Source organism: Urocampus carinirostris, chromosome 11 (assembly GCF_059441175.1).
Source record: "Urocampus carinirostris isolate Australia breed hairy pipefish chromosome 11, RoL_Ucar_1.0, whole genome shotgun sequence".
NCBI lineage: Eukaryota > Metazoa > Chordata > Actinopteri > Syngnathiformes > Syngnathidae > Urocampus > Urocampus carinirostris.
Genome location: NC_142359.1, coordinates 18,505,002 through 18,526,972, shown reverse-complemented (window position 1 = coordinate 18,526,972; position 21,971 = coordinate 18,505,002). Strand labels below are relative to the sequence as shown.

The following is a 21,971-nucleotide window of genomic DNA, read 5'->3' as shown; positions in this document are numbered from 1 at the left end:
CGCCCCCCCCAAGCTCCTGGGTTTTAGGCAATTTACTTGTCCAAAACCATGCTTATATTTATCATTTAAGTAACATTTTTAGAAGATTAAAATAATTTGCCTACATAACTGATTTTTTTGTAAATACTGCAAGGTAAGTTCAAATGCAGTTCAGTCCCTGCAGCTTGTGCAACAATGCGGCCAATTTTTCTAACGGCCACCAGGGTGCGCCAGAGCAATAAAGGTAAGAGTGAGACAGTCGGATTTTGAATTTGTTTGCTTCGCAAGTGAAAAAGTGAAAGTGAAAAAGTCGGAATTCCGACTATAGTTGGAAAAATCACATCCCTGCCTTTTTCTCTCTCTTTTTTCCTCCATTTTTCTCTCTCTCTCTTTTTCTCTTTCATTGTCCCACCCACTCTTTTTCTCTCCGCTTTGTCTTATTTCTTTCTCTCTTTTTCTTTCTCTCTAATATACTAGCCCGGCCCCCGACAGAATGTTTGTTCTATCGTGTGGCCCCCGAGCTAAAACGAGTTTGACACCCCTGGTTTAAACCTTCTGAAAGCCTAGGTTTGAAATGCACGGCTTGCCCAAGATTCTGAAACAATAGTGCCTTTCATTAAACAATCGTGTTGCACACATGATCAGTTTATTTAACACAGCTCACACACAAAAAAACACATATTCAAGATCATCGGACTAAGAATCGGCCATGTCGGCGCCTCACCATGATACAAAGATTAGAATAACAATGAGCAGAGAAAACTTCTATCCGTCCACACAAAAAGGTCATAAACCAGACCCAAGTAAAGGAAAGGAAAAGGAAAGAAAAGGAAAAAGAAAAAAAATCCCGGGCACATGAGTTTTTTGGCTTAAAAAGAGATCAGGTGCATTTTTTTGTAAATCTTACTCACATGAACATTTTAAGGTCACACATGTTGTAGGAAGTTAGCATTTGGCTAATAGTGTGTCCCCGTACTCACAATCAACTTGGGTATTTTGACAAGAATAAATAAAGAGCGCTACAAACTTGGCAAGCTGTAGTAACAGTAATCCACCACAGAGGGCGCTCTGCAGTTGCAGTCCCTCGGCTAATGAACAAGAAAAGCACCACAACTAGTACACAAAAGAGGAAGTGGGGCCTTATTTTACACTCACCGGTCTGTCAAGCGAATGGTAAAAGAGAGAGTGTCATATTCAAACAGTAGTTCATGTTAAATCAGGGAGTGTCCATATCCGATTAGGAATCGTACACATCCGATCATGTCACATACTAGTCCGTTCGGAACGTGTGTATGAGCAACCAGGAGGTATCCGTGTCCGATAAGGAATTGTACACGTCCAATCATAGCACGTATAGGTCCATTCAGGAAGTGTGTATGAACGAGCAGGAGGTATCCATGTCGAACAGAAAGGTAAGGCCGTTTCTCAAAGTGTGTTCCTGTACATGGATGCTTGTGATATGGTGAAATATCATAAATCACAGCTCAAGTACTGTTCCACGAAAGTACGCAAACAACGGGAATGCATGGAATACCGAGATGTTGTCCCCGGGAGCTAGCTTAAACTGAAGGTGCATACGTCGTTGCTTGGAAATATTGTACCGTTGAATGTGGAATAGAGTAACCCTTCCCTGTATCGCGGTTTCGATATTTCGCAGGTTATGAATTGAACTGTCTTTATTGTCATTGATATCAACTCATTGTGCATTGTGTTCTGCAGCAAAGCTATCACAGGGGCAGGGAGTGAGTGTATATTGGCTGGGCGTGACTGTCTGTGTTCGACTGTGATAGGCTGGTGTATTTTGTCAGTTAAACAGCAGGGGTGGGCCGGCGCACAAGTCAATATGTCCACCACCCAAAACAAAATAAGAAGATACAGCGGATTTTTAGCATCTCGTTACATAAAAAAAAAAAATCAAATGAATCAGACACTGAGGAAAGCCGGAAGAGCGCAAAGAAATGGTAATCACCAGCAAGTGCTTCGTGGATTGTTATCGGGTCTGAAAAAAGGAGTGAGGCGGCATCGGGAGAGAAAGCAAGAGCGGTTCTGCAGGTCTGGTCTCCTCCTACGGCTATGTAATAAGCCACTTCTGGCTGTATTTCACCAAGGTCAATACCATTACTCATGAAACAGATGATCTAGAGCTACAATTTATGGGAAGCCGCTACATTTGCAACTGTTGTATTTTAATCATTGCAGAGACCTGGCTCAATCCAAGGATAACCAATGCTCGCATGTAGCTATCTAGCTGCTCTCTAAATTGCTTTTAAACACTGAATGGAGAAGCACGGCGACACAGTGGTTAGCGCGTGTGCGGCACAGTTCTAAGGTCTTGGGAACCTTCTGTGTGGGATCAAATCCAGCTACCGGACTTTCTGTGCGGAATTTGTATGTTCTCCCCGTGCTTGCGTGGGTTTCCTCCGGGCACTCCGGTTTCCCCCCACATTCCAAGGACATGCATTTCAGGTGAATTGGTCCAAATTGTCCCTAGGTGTGAATGAGCGAGCGAGTTGTCTGTCCCTGTGTGCCCTGCGATTGGCTGGCAACCAGTTCAGGGTGTCCCCTGCCCACTGCCCGATGATTGCTGGGATGGGCTCCAGAACCCCCGCGACCCTACTGAGGATAAGCGGTGCAGCCGATGAGATAATATGGAGAAGCCCTCCAATTTCGTTATACTTTAATCGGGCATGTTTATGGACTGTACTCCCAAATCCATTCAATATGTGGACTGAGCAATTCGGAAAAAACACTGGACTATGTGTAATGTAAGATCAAACATCAAACATTTCAGTTGTATCCACCAACTCTGTTTGTCCCTCACCCCCCTCATCACCCCCCCCCCCCCCAAAAGGAAAACAAAGCCTACTTACAACAAAGACAGTTAGTTCTTTGTTCCTTTATCTCTTTGTTTCCTTATCCTCACTGTAAATGTGGAACTGGAGTCGTCCAATTTCGTTGTCACAGCATATCCCATGTTGTAACAATGACAATCAAGGCATATTCTATTCTATTCTATACTTTTGTATAATGACAATAAAGACCTTTCATTCAACTGCAATTCTGTGTTCTGTACTGTCAGTGGTAAGGACGTCTGAGGTAAATTTGACACTTGGGGGCTTTTATGAAGGAGTGTTGCTTCTTTGTGGATTTCCATGTTTCGCAAGGGGTTTGTGTCTCTTATCTACCGCGATAACCGAGGTAATATTGTAAGTCAAAATTTAACGTATGTGTTTGTATGGGAAGGGGAGAGTAGTGAAAAAGTACATTGCCTTTTTACCAAGATAATCACAATCTTAGGAATAAGTCGTTCTTAAGAAGTCCATATTTGGCAGGCTTGCAAAAACCGTACACTCAGGAAGAGTCCATGTCCAATTAGAAAGTTTTCATCACCCATCAGGAGGTAAGCATGTCAATTCTGGTAGTATACACTTCAAACAGGATGTGTCTACATTCAAACAGCGAATGTCCGTTCTGGGAGTGTCGGACACACCGAAGACCCATGTTGAAAATCAGAGACGTGTCTACATCTTCCAAGACTTTGTCCAAGAGCAAAATATTTGCTTGAACAAGATGCATCTAAAAGGATATATCTAATCAAGAAATACACACGTCCAAACAGCATGGCGCCAAAGACACCTCTAAGTCTAGTCAGTAAGTTCCGATCGGAGGTAAGATCTTAAGCCCAAGCCCGGGTACAACCGTCTTTCAGCCCGGCCTAAAATGGTAATAATTGCGTTTGGGTCATGCCAGGCTTCTCTCTCGCTGCCTTTAAAAAAAAAAAGAAATATATGTTTATAAAATGAAAACGAAAACAAAGATTAAATCAGTGTCTTGTCGAAACCAGTGTTGGTGTGCTGATGCCTTTTGAGGCCGTCAGTAAATTTGGCTACGAGAGACTGTAGTCTGCAAAAAAACAAAACAGGTCCCCTCATCTCAACAAGTATTGTATTAAATTCTTGCAATGTCCATTTAAAGAACTCCTTCCCGTCTCTGTATGATTAGAGCACATCTAAGAAATGCACATACTTGCAGAAAAGGAGCTTGACGGAGGCTGCAATGATGACTTAAGCCAGAAGATACCATCATAGGTCACTTCTCCTCCTCCTGAGTCCTCACAAACTTCAGGCTTAGTCCTGCAAATCATGTTATTTGGTTGGTCTCGGGCTGGGTCAGTTGCTAAGACCCGCGGGCCTGGGCCGCTGGATGTTACCTCTAGTTCCAATGTCTATACGATATCGTCCATGCCCAGTCAGAAGGTGAATCCAAAAAATGGAAGTTTTTACATTGGGTGTATTAGATGACTGGCAGCGAATCTACGAGATATGAAGATTGATGACAGGAGCATCCTCTCTTTAGATTGTAAGACGGGCCATCAGGCTGTTTCCACGACAACCACGACATCGCCCGCCTCTTCGGGAGCATGACACGGCGTAGCGGCGTGCTTGGAGGGACAGTCCACGCTGTCGTGGAGATCGGAGTTTATACTCCGAGCGGCATTCTCTTGCTTGGCGTCTTCCTTCCGCGCTTCCTGTTCCTGGACGCGGCAGCGGCACACCTCGATGCCGGAGTCACCCGTCAGTCTCCGGTGGCGGTATTGGCTCTCATCGGCGTCCACGTCGTCTTCGTTCTCTTCCCCCTCTGGCTCCGCTTGAAAGACATTCACGCAGGGTGAGAAAAGAGTCTGTTTGGACGGGGCCTGACTGGGCTGCGTGGGTAAATCTGCATCCAGCAGGGAAGTGGGGGAAGGAAGAGTGAGTGCAGGTGTGGCTGTGCACCCACTGGTATAGGGCGACCCTGGATTCTTAGAAGCGGACTCTGGGTCTAGGACTGAAGGCGAGGCTGGGTTGGCGGGCGGACTGGCGGGCCGCGACGAGCTGGTTTTTGCAGTGGTGGATGTGTCTGTAAGGGCAGTTGTGGTGTTGGTAACGGGAAAAAGAGGAGCCTGCGGGAGGGTCTCTATGGGAACGTCAAATGGGGTGGCCGCCAGCTCACTGGGCGTAGAGGCATGGCTTGTGTCTGTCTCATAGGTCAGGGGGGCCGAGGGGGAGGAACTACATGGAGAAGAGGGGCAACAGGAGTCACAGGAGCAGCTGGAGCTACTGGAGAGAGAGAAAAAGTACATTACTGCTATGGTTAGTCCACGTCGTCGACAAAAATCGATGATAGAAATAGTCGCGAGACGCATTTCCTCAACAGAGTGAAGCATCTTACGTGACTATAATTTCTCCTGAGAGTCGATTATGCGCAATAGCATCTCTGTCTTCTAGCAGTGACATACAGAAATGACGGCGTCAACATCAAGTACCCGTACCAAAAACTTCTAAAATTTGGGAACCGTTTATCCAGTAGCAGTGACGCACGAGCGTTCGAAGATCATGACGGACAGTTGAACAAAATGGAGTCTGACTCCCCTCCGTAAGGTTCCAGTAACATTCAAACCAAAAACAGTATTGAAGTCTTCTGTTGTACATTTTATACCTGTATATTTGCTAACAAGCGTTACGCTAGACAATTAAATGCAAGCAGTTCAAGAAACAAACGTCAGTTGGAGTCTGAGTTGTACAAATACATAAAACAGCTTGACAAACCTACATTATGTATGCGCAAATATCTTTCTTCTTCAAGTTTCACTAAAAGCCATCATGTCAACAAAACGCTCTAATTCGGCTATGCCCAAAAGGAAGAAGGAGATGCTTTCTATTGCCAACAAAGTTGGACTCCTCAACTCGCTAAACTTGCACTGGGGCCACATGTGGCTCGTTGGAACACCCAAGTAGCTCCCTGGTGCTTTTTGAAAAATGTTAGACAATGGAAAAATATTGGGTTTCTGTAGGAAAACAACCAGGACACTTTCTTAAGGTTTACAATAAATATGAATCCGCCACAGTATGTGTTTCCTTCCTTATATGCCTTATATAAGACTCATATTTTTTTGCAGCTCTACAATATGGCTCTTCTAACATATTGGGTTGCAGACTGGAAAGAAAATGCAGTTTCCATAATGTCCACAAGATGGCAACAAAGTATCACGTGAAGTAAAGTGGATTGTGTCTTGTTAGGCAATACAACGGCAAATGTAAATGTTCTGCATTTATATAGTGCTTTTCAAGTCAATGAAGACCCCCCTAAACCCTTTACAATGTGCTTTACACTTTTCCCTTTTACACACTAACTAACCAATAGCAGCATCAGCCATGCAAGGCATTAGGGATTCAGTGTCTTGCCCAAGGACACTTCGACATATAACATGAGGAGCCGGGAATCGAATCTGCGACCTCTTGATCCCAAGAAGAGCTCTCTCCCTCTTGAGCTAAGCAAGAATATTTTCAAAATAAAATGTGACAAAATAAAAGTTATTTCTAAAAAAAATGGTTCATAAAGTTAAATATTTTTTTTATTTGTTAAACAAATATTCTAGCCTGCAAATTGGGGGGCATTCTTTGGTTTCAATGTATTATAAGAGTATTTAATAAACATATAAATAAATGGTTAATTAAGAAAATAAAGGTTTCTACTTCACGGATTCGAAACGCATCCCCGCAAAGCACGGGGGGTTTACTGCAATGGCTTTTTCTTTCAATTCCGATGGCAGAGAGACGCACCTGTTCTCTGAGCTGAGTGAAGAGGGTCCGTCGCTGTGCAGGTGGTGCAGCAGCGGGTCGTGCTGCATGAGTAGGTGGGGGTTGGTGGTGCGGGGGGGCTGCGGATAGCGCGGCGATGTGAAAACAGAGCTGTAAGGGGGCGGCGGTGTGGAAGGCTGCGCCGCCACCTCCTCATAAGACGGCAACTTGAGTGACGCCAGGAAACCTGCATGCGTGCGGTACGTCAACGTACTGTGCCTTTAAATGTATTGACCCCCCCCAAGAACTTTTGGACGTATTGACATTTTTCAGGCATAAAACATATAAATAAAAAACTCCAAGAATGTACAATGTCCCCAGTCACTTAAATACATCATGCCACATATCATTGGGAAGCTTAAAATCCTGGGATTCAAAATATGACCATTTCAAAATGTACTCATCGCAGAAACAGCACAATACGTCGGAAAAAATTCCCCGAAAACTATAAAGCTGGTGAAGCTCACCAATTACGGCCCCTGGCAGTCAACAAATGAGTTGAATGTACGCGATCATGGAGACTTTACTTTCAGGACCAGGTCTAGTGAATTCAACCGGGTAAAATATTTACAATAATGGTGACAGTTAAAAAATTCGCCTAAAAGTATTTCTGCATCGCTGGGCGTTCCTTTGCGAAATCCATTTTGCCACATAATTTCCGTTTACAAATCAGCAGATTCGTAAAATGATTCCCAGTGAGGCTGTTAGCCTCTGTGCTTTTGATCTACACCACTCTTGACTAATAGCAGGCTTTTTTTCACTGTCCACAGCCTGCATTAGCCAATAATGACCTGTACTGATAAAACCAAGATTGCCTTTTTAGCTTAGGATATCTTTAGCCAGTAAAAACCCAATGAAATAATGATTGAAATATTGGTTAGTTAATAAAATTCCCAACATAAACTTATACATTTTTGCCATGTTTATTCAAATCCACGTCGAAAATAAACATGCGGAAATACCACACGAAATCCGTCTTTATACACAATCATTGTTTGACTTCTTGAAAGAGAAGTCATACATTTACAACTATTTCAAAATGTCTAAAAAATTGGCGGAAGTGAAAAACACATTTGCAAACGTTAGTGTTCAAGTGGCCACTTTTGGAAATGCCTCAACCTACCCTTGGAAAAATGTGTAAAATACAATGTTTAGTGTTTCAGAGTGTGATCGAATTTAACAAAGTACCAGGTAAAGCTTCAAGTTATTGTCTCAACCTGTTTTCCAGATAAGATGCCCATGCTACATTCAGCTGCAGGCATTTGATTGCAAATTTTTTTTCGTGCAAGCATTAAAACCTTGAATTTCTGTGTTGCAACTCAGATTATTTAATCTTAGTAGCATTTGCAGAGATTATTTCAGTTCAGGGCAGTTTGACCATACTAACACCTTTATATTACTAGTCTTGAACCATTCCATTGTAGATTTTGCTTTATGTTTAAAGTCTTTGTCCTGTTGGGAAGTAAACCTGCGCCCAACTCTCCGGTTTCATTCGGCTTTAAAAGATTTTCTGCCAGAATCGCCCTGTATTTGGCTCCATCCATCTTCCCATCAACTCTTATGATATCCCGAATCCTTGCCCAACAAAGGCAACCCCAGAGCAGGATGATGCTACCACCATGTTTGACAATTAGGATAGTGTTTTAGGGTGATGTGCACTGTTACTCTAACACCAAACGTCAGAAAGGGCTTTCTTCTCGCCACTCTTCCACAAAGGGCAGATTTATGCAAAGTACGACTGATAGATTGTCCCATTTCAGCTGTGTATGCCTGCTGGTCATCCAATGTGATCATGGGCCTTTTGGTTGCTTCTCTGATTAGGTTTCTCCTATTTGGGCTGAAAGTCTAGAGCAGTCCTCATGAACCTTTTTGACCCAACGAGCCATAAAAGCAAAAAATGTTTTAAAAAGAAATTGAGAGAGCCACATCATATATTTTCAGACAAAATTGAAAAAACTGCCAAACAGGCTCTCTAGACAAAAGCTAATTCTTCAGCAAATTTTATTTCACTGTGTGCCATTTGATGATTTAATCAAATGTATGAAATGAAATCCTGTGTCCCAAATCAATGTAAATATCCCATTTACAATTTGTCTTCCACCTTCAATTAAGAGTGTTGAGGCAACTTTTTTTCCATGAAATTTGTCCTTAATAACGGTTTCAAAACAATGTGCATGCAAAGTTCTTTTGTAAAAATGTCACAAATTAATGCAAACGATAAGCATATCGTCATATTCACCTTCGGTGTAGACTGCACTGAGCGAGAGAGAGAAGGAAGTGCCTTGCGCTGTGTGCAGGGATCCGCCCACCTGTACTGCTCACCCCATCAAAGACGTTTGCCAGCATTTTTATTTATCAGTTTAAATGGTTTCTTATCAAACTTCTGCATTAAGTTGCTTCGGCTTTATATGAACCAAAATCGGGATGAAATCACTTGACTTTGGAACGCCACAGAGAGATGTGCAATAGTTACATTTTATTTCGGAGCCATAGGTTCCCTACCCCTGGTCTAGAGGGACGAACAGGTCTTGTTAGGTATGCAGTGATTTTATGATCTCTCCATTTTGATATTGCACTGTGCTCTGGGAGATGTGTAAATGTTGCAAAACATTCTTGTATTACAATTAGTGCTTTGAACTTTTCCACAACTTTAACCTGGACCTGCCTGGCCTGTTCTCCTCTGAGAACTCTGAGCCCACCACAGAGCAGGTGCATTTAAACTGAGACTTAATGTCATATAGGTGCACTCTGTCGTCGTTACCGTATTTTCACGACTATAAGGCGCACCTAAAAGCCGTTATTTTTTTCAAAAGCTGACCATGCGCCTTATAATACAGTGCGCCTTATATATGGATCAATATTAAGTCGCAAAGTTTTGCAACTAAGGCAAGCAGCCGCCGACTAGATTTTCCCCCGAAAGCGGAGTAGTCCGCGGTGTATGTTGGGATATATATACACCAGCGTTTCAATTCCTAACCAATGTGTCAATCATCATTTGAATCAGTCACTATTGGCTAAAGTTATTCGGGGGTAAAGGAGGCTGATCCTTTTCATCATTTACAGGCTCGCATAGGCTAAAGCGGGGCAAAACAAAGCCTGCAATTGGCCGAAAAAGATGAATGTGAATCACACGTTGGGTTGCACTACGGCATAGAGAAAACATTTTTTACTAATCTGTATTTGTAAATATTTTACACGGTTGGATTTACTACACTCACGGTTGTAAGAAGACCACGGTTGTGTATCATTATTGAACGTGATGGCTGCAAGAGAACTTAGGTGAGCTATGCGGCTTTATATTTTCCCGGTATCTTGTTTTAGAACGATCTTGATGTTTCTGTGATGAGTCTATTTTTAAACTCAATTCAATTCAAAGTGTTTATTGTCATATGCACAGTAAAGAACCCTGTTTCCCTGCACAATAAAATTCTTACTTTGCTGTCCACACAGTTACCAGCGAAAAATAAAATAGAAACTAAGAAATGGTTGGCATTTCTTGAATCCCAAGACTTTAACCTTCCGAATGATAATTGGAACGATGCATTTGAGTGATTGGTGACATCGTACAGACACTGTTTCCGTACATGTCTGAGACACGTATTTGCTTCTTTGCAAGCTTTGGGAATGTTAAGGGGGTAATAAGTTTGACTGAACTATCTGACTGTTTTGTCGACGTTCCCATTGTAGCGCCTTATAATCCGGGTCGCCTAATGATTGGAAAATATAGGACCAAGAACTATTTTTGGGGGGTGCGCCCTATAACCCTTAGAGTCGTGAAAATACGGTACATTGGACATTCGACATCGGACCGTTCAGAAGTCTTTAGGTAACTTCTGGAGTCAGTTGGATGGGATGAGAGGACAGGGGGCCAATATTTTAGATTTTTGTTGTAAATAAAATGTAAAATGTTGAAATCATTTGGTTCCACTTCACGATTGTTTTGATTCATAGAACCTATTTTCCGTTTTTTTAACTTTAAATTTCAAGCCTGAAATATGGCAACATGAGAAAAAGTTCATGGGGGGGAAATACTTTCTTTAGGCACTGTACTCTGTTCAGAAACACGGGAGACGCGGTTGACTTACTGAGGTCCAGCATGGAGGACGGGTAGGAAGCGGTGCCCTGGTAGGCCAGCAGACTGATTTCTCGCTGGCACCGCTGCTGCTGCTGCGCTTGGGCTTTGGCTCGCCTGTGGCGGTAGGCGCAGCAGCAGCTAAACATGATGAGTGCCGTCCACAACAGCCAGAACCCTGCGTGGATTGGGCATCACCGTTACAATTTATGCAAATAAATTGGACTCATCTATTCTCTAGCCTCTATTCTCTTCTCTTTTTTTTCTCCCTTTCTCTTTTTCCTTGTCCCACACTCTCTTTTTCTCTCCCTCTCTTATTTCTCTCTCTTTTTTTCTGTCTCCTCAATCAACTAGTCCGGCCCCCGCGAGAATGTTTGTTCTATTGTCTGGCCCCTGAGTTAAAAAGAGTTCCACACCCCTGATTTAAAGAGAACACACTTTGGACAGTTAAACAAAACATGGGTCTGATCCGCCCTGGTAGGATTTAAGTAACAGTCAAGCCAATACGGTTCTGATAACATAAATGGTTTATCTTATACGCATAAAATCCACTATAAAAGCCGGACTGTGCCTGACAAACATATCTGAAATAAAATGCATGCAGTCCGCAGAACAAACCTCAGTAGTTAAACTTTAAGAATGAGAAATAACAGTTGATCAAAGCGTTTCATTTGAAACTGTTGAGAATCGTTTCACTCTTTTGTTCGGTACGTTTCAGTTGACCACTGAATGTACTTCACAAAATGCACTATTTGTTTTATATGTTGTTCTACAATTGGTAAATAGCCAGTTCTTTGTTTATAGGGATAAAAAAAACATGTTGACTTGATTTTTTTATTTATTTATTTGTCTGTTCCTAAGAATGGGCAGAGGTTTATTTATAGATTTCGATCTTTACTGACTAAGCACTGTGCCTAATTTATTTTACGTCACGGTTGCCATGGCGCCCAGTTGGCCCCGCCCGGGTGGCGCCAGCTGCGGCTCATTGACAGATTGGCTTTTCCGTCTTTTTAAGCTCAGTGCTTTCGCTCTTCGTTTGTCAGTCCGTCAAATAACCTCTGACTCGGTCCTGTTTTCCTGTTGGTAATTCCTGTCCGGTATTGTTCCCGTTTATTTTGTCCTGTTTAATATCGGTCTCAAGTTTCGTCCCCGTCTATTTTTGTGGTGTTTATTTTTCTCTCCAGTTTTCGTTCCCGTCTAGTTTGTCCTGTTTAATTTTGATATCCTGTTTCATTATCAATCCCGTCTGTCCCGTCCTGTCCGGTATCGACCCCATCCGTCCGATATCTACTCGGGCAATTGGTATCGTTTTCGTCGGTCTCTGGCATTCTGTCTTTCCGCGCCAGACCGCTGTCTAACGTGCATGACTCTCATTTCCCGTAAAATAAAAGGCTTGTGTAAGTAATGTCACGCGTTTGGGTCCTGATCCAGTTCTGGTGCATGATATTTTATTCTGAACAAATCTTCAGTATGTCCAATAAAATAAGTATTTCTCATGGTACCTGTTGTTCTGGTGTTTATTTATAATTGCTAAATTTAAGAAGAAAAAAATTTAGTCCGATTACCCGACAAACCGTTCTAATAGTCGGTGACTATTCAGCTTGAGCATTAGTAGCAGCCCTATTTGTCATGATTACCAATGTGAATCACCTGTGCCCGCTCCTTTGGCGCCAACTGCCTCGGACTCTGATTGGCTCCCTGTCCTTATTTAAACCCACTCCTATCTGTCCCCTGTTGTCAGTCCGTCTGCGAATCTCCGTGCAAGCCTTTTTCGACCCTGACCCCCGCCTGTCCCGTTTTGCTCCCGTCCGTCTTCGGCTACAACTCGTTTTGATCCCGATCACGTCTGCTCTCCCGTTCTGGCTTACGACTCGCTTCCGACCCCGACCACGTTTTTGCTCTCCTGTCCCGGCTACCGACCCGGTTTTTTTCCATTCCGACACGCCACAGAAGATCCACTTCCGTGTTCGGAGTACAAGCAGAGTACGAGAGCGAACACCGGATCGTGGGCGTAGCCCTTCCTCGTTCCTTCAATAAAACTTGTGGTAAACGTTACCCAAGTGGGTCCTGTTTCCGTTTTGGTCCTGACACTATTAAATACATGATCATTTATTCCCAACTTTTGTTTTAATTGTACTTAAATTTATATATAGAAATCACTCAGACAGAGGCAAACAGAGAGCATATGTTGACCTTTCTTCTAATCATTATAATCTGGTCATAATATAATGGTATCATAGTATCGTACTAATAATTACAAGCAGAAATCAGACTGTAAGCCCTTTTCCCTAATTAATAAAAAATAATTAACTCTCAGTTTCCAACAGGTTGGTGACCCCTGAGCTAAAGTGAATAAAAAGAGGTTGTGAGTTTTTGTGAAATTAGGGGTTATCGTTAAAACTCCATGCATTTTTGATACAGATGCTCACTATTCCAATCAAAACCTTATAAGAGGGTGAAGTTGGCTAGTAGTTGCTGGTAACTAATAGTCGATTTTAATTCATTATCTGTCCCTAAAAATTGACATTTATGGATTCCTGGACCTCCTGACCAGGCCAAAATTGGTTTTAGATTTGTATTTAATGTTCTAACAAATCCGCAGTATGTTTAATAAAAGATGTATTTTTCAACGTACCATTTTTTTCATGCTAGGAATTAATAGTCCGATTATTCGACGAATGGTTTCAATGGTCGGTGACTAGTCGACTTTTAAAATAGTCGTTAGTTGTAGCCATATGAGAAGGTGATTCCGGACTACTCACACCACAGTTCGTAGTAGTAAGTGCAGCAGCCCGTCTCGCCACAGCAGTGTCCCGTCTCACACAGGTAGCCGCCATTGGAGTTGGAGCCAGGGCAGTAGCGCGGTCTCCCCAGCAGGGGCAGGCTGCCACCGGAGTGGTACTCCATTGCACCCCTGCACTGACCAATGCCCTAGTCCTGCGCCACCGCTACTTGTCAGTGCTGACCACCTAATAGTCCCTGAAATTGTGGGATAATCCTTGGATTTCCATTATTATTACTACTACAAAGTCAATTCTGCTCTTCTAGTGCACAGCTTTTGACCGCTAACAGTTTGAGCCTGTTAGTCGGCTAAAGTTTTGAAAACACATAGGTCAAAAGCTACACTGACAAGCGCCACACAGGGAGGGACACGGCAGCTGGGGGAGACAAGATGGCAGCCGAGTGGTGATCCCACCTGCAGAAAAACAAGACAAACATTAAGGCCCGAAAATATTTGGACAGACAATTTTCCGAGGTTGGGATCGACATGCAACCACATTGGACTTGAAATAAAATATATTGACCAGCAATGAAGTGCAAACTGTAATTTTTAATTCAAGTGGTTGAACAAAAACATCTGACTTTCAAACACACCACATTTTAAGGGCTTAAAAATAATTGGACGATTCAAGTCAAGTCAAGTCATGTTTATTTGTGACGCCCTTGATCACAAGGAGTATCAAAGGGCTTCACAGACTATTGCAAATTACAGACTATTATTATACCATCCCCTGATCTAAAACCTACATGAGGGCAAGGAAAAACCCAAAACTTCAACATGAGGTAAATGAAGAAACCTGGGGAAGGGATCGCACATGAGGTCCCTTCCTGGATGACCAGGCTGCAATGGGTGTTGTAATAACAATTAATACACAGATATCATCAACAAGAAATGTAGGTTATTCATAAGCTATGGAATGGGAGTGTGTTTTAAGCCTAGATTTAAACAGTTCCACTGAGGTTGCAGATCGAATCTCAAGGAGCATAGCATTCCAGAGCACCTGGGCCCGAATGGAGAACGCTCTAGAAACTGGGGATTTTTTCTCGACTCTTGGGATCACTAGTAGACCAGCATTTTCAGACCGGAACATAGAGGGAAATTAAATCTGAAAGATTCAGCTTTATAGACTGCATTTCTATAGTTTTAACCAGTCACGGAAAACCTCCAAAATTGTTTTTACAATCTACTAAGCCAATCACACACAGTCGCATCGATAGAGGAGTCAGCCATGCTTATCGGGGACATTAGGAGTTCAGTGTCTTGCCCAAGGACACTTTGACATTTATCTTGGAAGAGGCAGGACTCAAACTTGCAACCTTTTAGTTCCAAGACGAGCGCTCTACCTCTTGAGCCAAGTCCAAACGAAACCGTTTGTTGTCAACATTTTGAGGATGCTTAAAGTCTGGAATTGATATTCATACAAATTCTCAATATTGTGTCTGTATTTTTAGGACTAATTTTGTACCAATGTTTTTTTCCTAAAATATATTTAAGAATGGTATATTTTCATCAAACCTGATGCGGCCAAATCTCACTCAGACCCAAGGTTCAGCACCCCCCAAGAAAATCAAGTTTGGGGCCCCTGTTGTCACGAGGGCATGGTGGCGTGGAAGGGGACCGGACCAGAACAGAGGCAGGAGGCATGAAGGGAGAACTCAAATGCGTTGACGATCCGTAAGTTTTATTTAATAAAATAAAAGTCGCCCAATACTCCGGGGCAAAACAGAACAATACAGAGTTCCTCCGGCACGAACTTAACGGGACATGGCATAACAGACTAAAACAGGACAAGGCATAACAGACTAAACAGGACAAGGCATAACAGACCGGGACTGTGAAGAATGAGTAGTAACGAACCCGCAACCGCAGAGCCCACCATGCAGCCTTAAATACAGACCCACCATTAGTGGAACTGCTTTCAGCTGTTGCCCAGGGGGCGGGGCAGACTGGTCACCAAGGCGACCGTGACAGAGCCCCCCTCTTAAGGGACAGCTCCCGAGGTCCCAAAAAAGAAAAAATTACAACCTCACGCCCCGGAATGGTTCGACGCTCACGATTGGGGCAACCCCGCTCCCTCCTCCGAACACGCAGGAACGGGGAGAGGCAGGCGCCATCTGTGTCGGGCGGATCGGAATCGGCGCTCGGCAGGGGGGGGTCTGGTGGCCAACTGGACAGGGGATGACAGACAGGCAGAACCGACGAGAACAGGACAGGCAAAATGAGAACAGGACAGATAAACAGGACAGGCAAAATCAGAACAGGTAAACAGGACAGGCCGATGCAGAAGAGTCGCACTCAGGACAGGCCGATGCAGAAGAGTCGCACTCAGGACAGGCCGATGCAGAAGAGTCGCACTCAGGACAGGCCGATGCAGAAGAGTCGCACTCAGGGGGGTCAGATTCAGAAGAGTCGCACTCAGGGGGGGTCAGATTCAGAAGAGTCGCACTCAGGGGGGGATCAGATTCAGAAGAGTCAGACTCAGGGGGGGATCAGATTCAGAAGAGTCAGACTCAGGGGGGGATCAGATTCAGAAGAGTCAGACTCAGGGGGGATCAGATTCAGAAGAGTCAGACTCAGGGGGGGATCAGATTCAGAAGAGTCAGACTCAGGGGGGGATCAGATTCAGAAGAGTCAGACTCAGGGGGGGATCAGATTCAGAAGAGTCAGACTCAGGGGGGGATCAGATTCAGAAGAGTCAGACTCAGGGGGAACAGATTCAGAACAGACAAGACAGGACAGGAAAGACTGAACAAAATCAGTACAGGGAGACTCAAGGCAGGCATGGGAGTCGAACAGGCAGGCATGGGAGTCGAACAGGCAGGCATGGGAGTCGAACAGGCAGGCATGGGAGTCGAACAGGCAGGCATGGGAGTCGAACAGGCAGGCATGGGAGTCGAACAGGCAGGCTTGGGAGTCGAACAGGCAGGCTTGGGAGTCGAACAGGCAGGCTTGGGAGTCGAACAGGCAGGCTTGGGAGTCGAACAGGCAGGCTTGGGAGTCGAACAGGCAGGCTTGGGAGTCGAACAGGCAGGCTTGGGAGTCGAACAGGCAGGCTTGGGAGTCGAACAGGCAGGCTTGGGAGTCGAACAGGCAGGTTTGGGAGTCGGAGTCGGCCCGACGGGCAGCGGAGTCGGAGTTGGCCCGACGGGCAGCGGAGTCGGAGTCGGACTTGCACGCAGGGGAGAGGGAATAGCAGGCAATCGGCACGGGAGTCGGGCAGGCAGGCGTCAATTCTTCCTGGGACCCCATTCGAGGCACAGCAAGGGCCACGACGGGCGGGGCCGTGGTTCGAACGGGCAGGGAAGGCCAACTCAGTAGGCGCCTGCCAAACTGCGCACTCCAGCTCTCCCCAATGTCGCGCTGGGATCGTTCGCTGAGTTCTATTTGTTGGCGGGTTCATTCTGTCACGAGGGCATGGTGGCGTGGAAGGGGACCGGACCAGAACAGAGGCAGGAGGCATGAAGGGAGAACTCAAATGCGTTGACGATCCGTAAGTTTTATTTAATAAAATAAAAGTCGCCCAATACTCCGGGGCAAAACAGAACAATACAGAGTTCCTCCGGCACGAACTTAACGGGACATGGCATAACAGACTAAAACAGGACAAGGCATAACAGACTAAACAGGACAAGGCATAACAGACCGGGACTGTGAAGAATGAGTAGTAACGAACCAGCAACCGCAGAGCCCACCATGCAGCCTTAAATACAGACCCACCATTAGTGGAACTGCTTTCAGCTGTTGCCCAGGGGGCGGGGCAGACTGGTCACCAAGGCGACCGTGACACCTGTCCTACATAGTGTGTTTTGCTGTTAGTAAATAGGTGCCGCGTTGTGCTTTTAGGTTTTATTAAGAAGTTTTTATTAAGAAGGGGAAATGCAATCATTAATAAAAAGAAAAAATGCCTATGGTTGAAAGGTATGATTTGAGATCAAGTTGACATTATTTTGAGATTTACTTACCAAACTGATAGGAACCCCCAGAAATGCCATAACTCACTAACTATTAAGAAGTATTCAAGAAAAAAAAAGTACAAAACATTATTGATTTAAAAAGTAAGCAAAAATAAATTAACTGTGATATAAACATGCATATTTTAAATATACGCAAATACTAGTAAGTTTAAACATTTGTACTTATTTGACATAAAACCTGTTTTTTTCTTTCTTTCTTATTTTGTTTTTTCTTGTATTATTTCCCCTCTCTTTTTCCTTCCTTTTTATCTTTTTTTATTTATTTTAACCCATTTTTTATTTCTGCTTTATCTCTTTTTCACTTTCTATTTTTCCCTTGACCCTTTTCTTTTTTCTTCTTTTTCTTCATTTTTTTCATTTATATTCCCCCCCTTTTTCTTCATTAAACATTTGTAATCATAATTGTTTTCCTTTTTACTTACTTTGAAACTGGCTTGGCTAAAAATGAGAAAAAAATGAGGTTTTGCTCCACTTGAGTCACCATAGTTTGTATTCTTCGTTGTTCGTTGTAGCACTCGGTCACACTACACAATACAGCGATATCTAGTAGTCGTATAATACGCAACGTCCCTTTAATGTAAGTGCAGCCAATGCAAATTACTTATTCATTTATGACCGATTGGTTGGTTTATTTTTATATTAATTCTAAATGTTTTCTTTTTAATTTTAGATACTTTTCTGTGAAGCAAAATGTTTAAAGGCAATTAGACAGCAGTGGAATGTTTTTATCAGAGCTTTTTGGAGTAAAACCCTATTTTGGCCTAACCTTAACCAAAAGCTAGCTCTGGGGAGGCTACACCAAACTGATAAAGATGTGATAACCCATAAATGAGTGTCTCAAATCACAAGCATTTAGAAATACTTAAGGATTCATTTTTCTCTTGAGATATTCTAAGTAGATGCTTAGTTTAGCATATAATCATGTGCGTTGGCAGCAGTCGTCATGACAACTGAAGGCGCACTCACTCCCTAGCGCCTCCTAACGTTCGAATTCGTCCTGAAAGGAGACAGCAAGGAGTTTAATCGCGTTCACAATCGGCTCATTGCAACACTACCGAACCGCGATGGCGGGTGGTCCGTGAACGCCACATCAACACAAACACTTTCTGTCCACACACAACACAAAAGCGACGCGTACCGCTCCATCCCTCTTGGCTGTGTGCTTTAGGTTCGGCTTTCGGTTCGATGTTTGGGAACCGCCGGGGCCTCCTCTCTCTGCCTGGAGCCTTCCCCGCCTCCTTGGTGAGACCATCGCCAGCCCCGCCGCCATCAGCTCCCGTCGCACGTCGAGCTTGCCGTACTGCGCTGCGTATTTCCGGTAACATTTCAAAATAAAGGTTTACACTGCAGAATGGTCCAACGAGACCCGTTTCTATGAGTAAATTATTGAAATCGTCTTTTCTTATTTGACTTTTATATCATTGACCTGATGAAGACAAGGGGAATTACATGCCATTGTGCATGAGTGTTAATATATTCGGATGAGTGACACGCAATTCCTCTATTATATTCTGAAAATGAAAAACTCGATGTCATCATTTCTACTTTGACACAGTTCAACATTTTTACCTATCGAAAACAAATTAAGTGGAGTCATTTATCATCAAACTACCAACTATGATTCAATTCAATTCGATTTTGAACGGTTTGTAGATTTATAATTATCATCCGGATCAAATATCGTTGATTTCACTTGCCGGCATTTGATTGGCTGACGAGGCAAGAGGCAAGCCAATTACAGCGAATCATGCTCGCCATGTCTCTTCCATAGCAACAAGGCCGAGTGAGGAGGGTTTGGAGTGTTTTCCTCATTCCCTCCATCAAGGAAACAATGATTTCAAACAAAAATATACAGTTGGAATAATGCCACCTCCTGTTTTACCTCGATAGATAAAACTTCAAATTTTATCAAGGTCCAAGCTTTCGAACCTCTGAACTGTTAGGCCAGTGGTCGTCAACCCAAACTGTTGAGTCATATTGGAACAAAAAACAAATTTGTTTGGAGCTGCAAAATGAATGAATACATGAATGAATGAATGAATGAATGACTGAATGCAACACATGCTGAATGAATGAATGCAACACATGCTGTGTATATGCATATATATCTACATCTATATATCTCATCTCATCTCATTAGCTGCGCCGCTTATCCTCAGTAGGGTCGCGGGGGTGCTGGAGTCCATCCCAGCAATCATCAGGCAGTGGGCAGGGGACACCCTGAACTGGTTGCCAGCCAATCGCAGGGCACACAGGGACAGACAACTCATTCACACCTAGGGACAATTTGGACTGGCCAATCCACCTGATATGCATGTCTTTGGAATGTGGGAGGAAACCGGAGTGCCCGGAGGAATCCCACGCACGGGGATAACATACAAACTCCGCACAGGAAGTCCGGTAGCTGGATTTGAACCCACACAGGAGGTTTCCAAGACCTTAGAACTGTGCCGCATATATATATATATATATATATATATATATAGCTACCACCTCTTTGTTACCATAATAATGAATTACAATATGTTTAAATGCTTTGATAAATTTAAAGAAATGCAATAAAGGAATCCAATACCTGATGTAATTTTTATTTTGAAGAATTAAAAAAAAAAGAAAAAAATGGAACATGAACATGCATAACGTGCCTTTTACCTGGGCAACAAATAGAGTGCTAAAAAAACGCAGCATGCATTTAGGCAAATAAAACAGCAGTCTTTTGAAAAAGGTAAATACAATCACATTAATAAAGTTTAAGTTGGATTTTTGCGCCAATGTCAAACAAGTCAGTGTTGGTCCTACTATGGAAACCATAATAAAACAAAAGTATATTTCCCTCCCCCATGTTTTTTAATTTGTTAACAATTTTGGAAACACAGCAGGAATTGGGGGGGTTTGGTCACTAAATGACCCCCAACACAGCAAGCTGGGTCTAAAATGGCGGCACCCTGTTTGGCTGCGGCTGCATCGGCCCGCTACATTTTAACTGTATGGGTCAGGTGTATCGACATTTTGTTCTCTATGCATGGTTACAAAGAATGACAATAAAAGTAAAATATATTCTATTCTATTCTTCTTCTATAAAATCGTGTCGTTTGTATTGGCGTAAAGCACACAATCCCTGTCCCGGTGTGTGTTGAATTTCTGTTAATCCGACAGATTATTTGGACAAAGGAACCACAGCTGAAGGGATCAGTTATTTTGAGGACTTTTATTACAAAGACAATACATAAGAAATTAACAGAATATTCTGGGCTTGTGAACAGGACACAGTCCTCCTTAAAAAAAGCACCAAGACAATGGTTGACCACTGTTTTATAGGAAAGGGGTGTGGATTGACAAAAAGGAAACTGAACTGAACAATGGCATTTTCCGGGCAAAGTAAGAAAGTCACTTTCTTTTTAAAATGCTTTATTGAACAAACACAGGAACATTTCCAAAGGAACGATTGCACCAACAAATTTTACATTGTCACCAGGTAAAGTAGGAAAATTTTATGTTTCAATGAATTCTATGTAAGCGTATAGTTGACCAAGCCTATTAAATAATTGAGACATTATTATAATATTGTAGTCAAACCGCTGTTTAAAAAAGGCATTTATGTTTGAATAAAATATCTTGATTGTTCCTTAAACAGTTTTTATGCGGATGGAAATTGTGTTTGAAAACAAGAGACCAAGAGAGAAGAAAAAAGACATTTTTATCGGGACTTTATCGATATTGTAATTACAAGCTAAGAACAATAGTATACAGGGAATGATATACCACATAGAGTCAGGATTTTTTTCCTAGTGTAGTACCCAATTGATTTTAAAAGAAACACTTTAAACTACCAAAATCAAGATATTGTAATCCTCCTTTTGAATATTCATTAGCAAAGAACAGATTTTTTAACATTGTGGGTTCTATTTTTCCATACAAAATTGCATAGTATCTCTGCTACTAAATGATTGTCCATAAACAGAGATTGGGAGGCGTATGTTCAACGAGAAATCCTCTTGGAAACAAATAAGTCACAAGAGACCTTGTTAAGCCTGGATATAACTAGATTTTGCCAGTGGTATGATTGGATTGTGGCAGACTTATCAGAACACCACTTAGAAACGTTGCTGGGAAAGTACTGAATGAATGTATTGTATACCGTACATTGAAACATTAAATCAAACAATTAAATAATTATTTAAATTCAATACAAATAAACATGGGTGCATTTATAACAACAAAATGAACGTCCTGGAATGGGATTTCATGTGAATTTTGCAGGATTGTTAAGAAGTTAAAGAATAAATATAATGTACTGTGTCGCCTGCACCTAACTAATATAGTTGAAAAACACATACAACCATGACTACATAGTCAACGACCCGTATTTTAGTCTAACATTTGATAGGCAAGCAATTTACCGTGTCCATTGGAGGGTTGGCAATGAAATCCACGGATCTCTGTTGAAAACGATACGAAATGTTCGCCACATTCAACATGGCGGCGCGTTACCGTCCTTTATTAGGCAATACGCATTACAGTTAAAGTACTATTATCTATGAGTA

The 21,971-nt window shown here is 42.8% G+C and overlaps 1 protein-coding gene across 2 annotated transcripts; it reads right to left on the bottom strand.

Moving 5' to 3' along the window:
- Nucleotides 1–608: 608 nt before the first annotated feature.
- On the bottom strand, nucleotides 609–18,717 carry LOC148356629 (uncharacterized). Of its 2 annotated transcripts, XR_015852005.1 has the most exons (6): nucleotides 18,566–18,717; nucleotides 13,434–13,867; nucleotides 10,685–10,849; nucleotides 6,582–6,786; nucleotides 4,190–5,078; nucleotides 609–4,112 (listed from the first exon to the last, which is right to left on the bottom strand). XR_015852005.1 is itself a non-coding variant. In XM_088347382.1 (5 exons), exons 2-5 carry the CDS (start codon nucleotides 13,576–13,578, stop codon nucleotides 4,352–4,354), a joined length of 1,242 nt encoding a protein of 413 aa, XP_088203508.1. In that variant the 5' UTR covers nucleotides 13,579–13,867; nucleotides 18,566–18,717; the 3' UTR covers nucleotides 609–4,351. The 2 variants fall into 2 exon arrangements, 1 of the variants encoding a protein (XP_088203508.1); XM_088347382.1 differs by having other exon boundaries at nucleotides 609–5,078.
- Nucleotides 18,718–21,971: the final 3,254 nt, after the last annotated feature.

Excerpts from the sequence above, each read along its gene's own strand:
- LOC148356629 (XM_088347382.1), bottom strand. The coding sequence starts at position 13,578 with ATGGAGTACCACTCCGGTGGCAGCCTGCCCCTGCTGGGGAGACCGCGC. Across the intron at positions 10,850-13,433 it reads TTACTACTACGAACTGTGGT|GGTTCTGGCTGTTGTGGACG; the intron begins GTGAGTAGTCCG and ends CAATCCACGCAG. Across the intron at positions 5,079-6,581 it reads TCACTCAGCTCAGAGAACAG|TAGCTCCAGCTGCTCCTGTG; the intron begins GTGCGTCTCTCT and ends CTCTCTCTCCAG.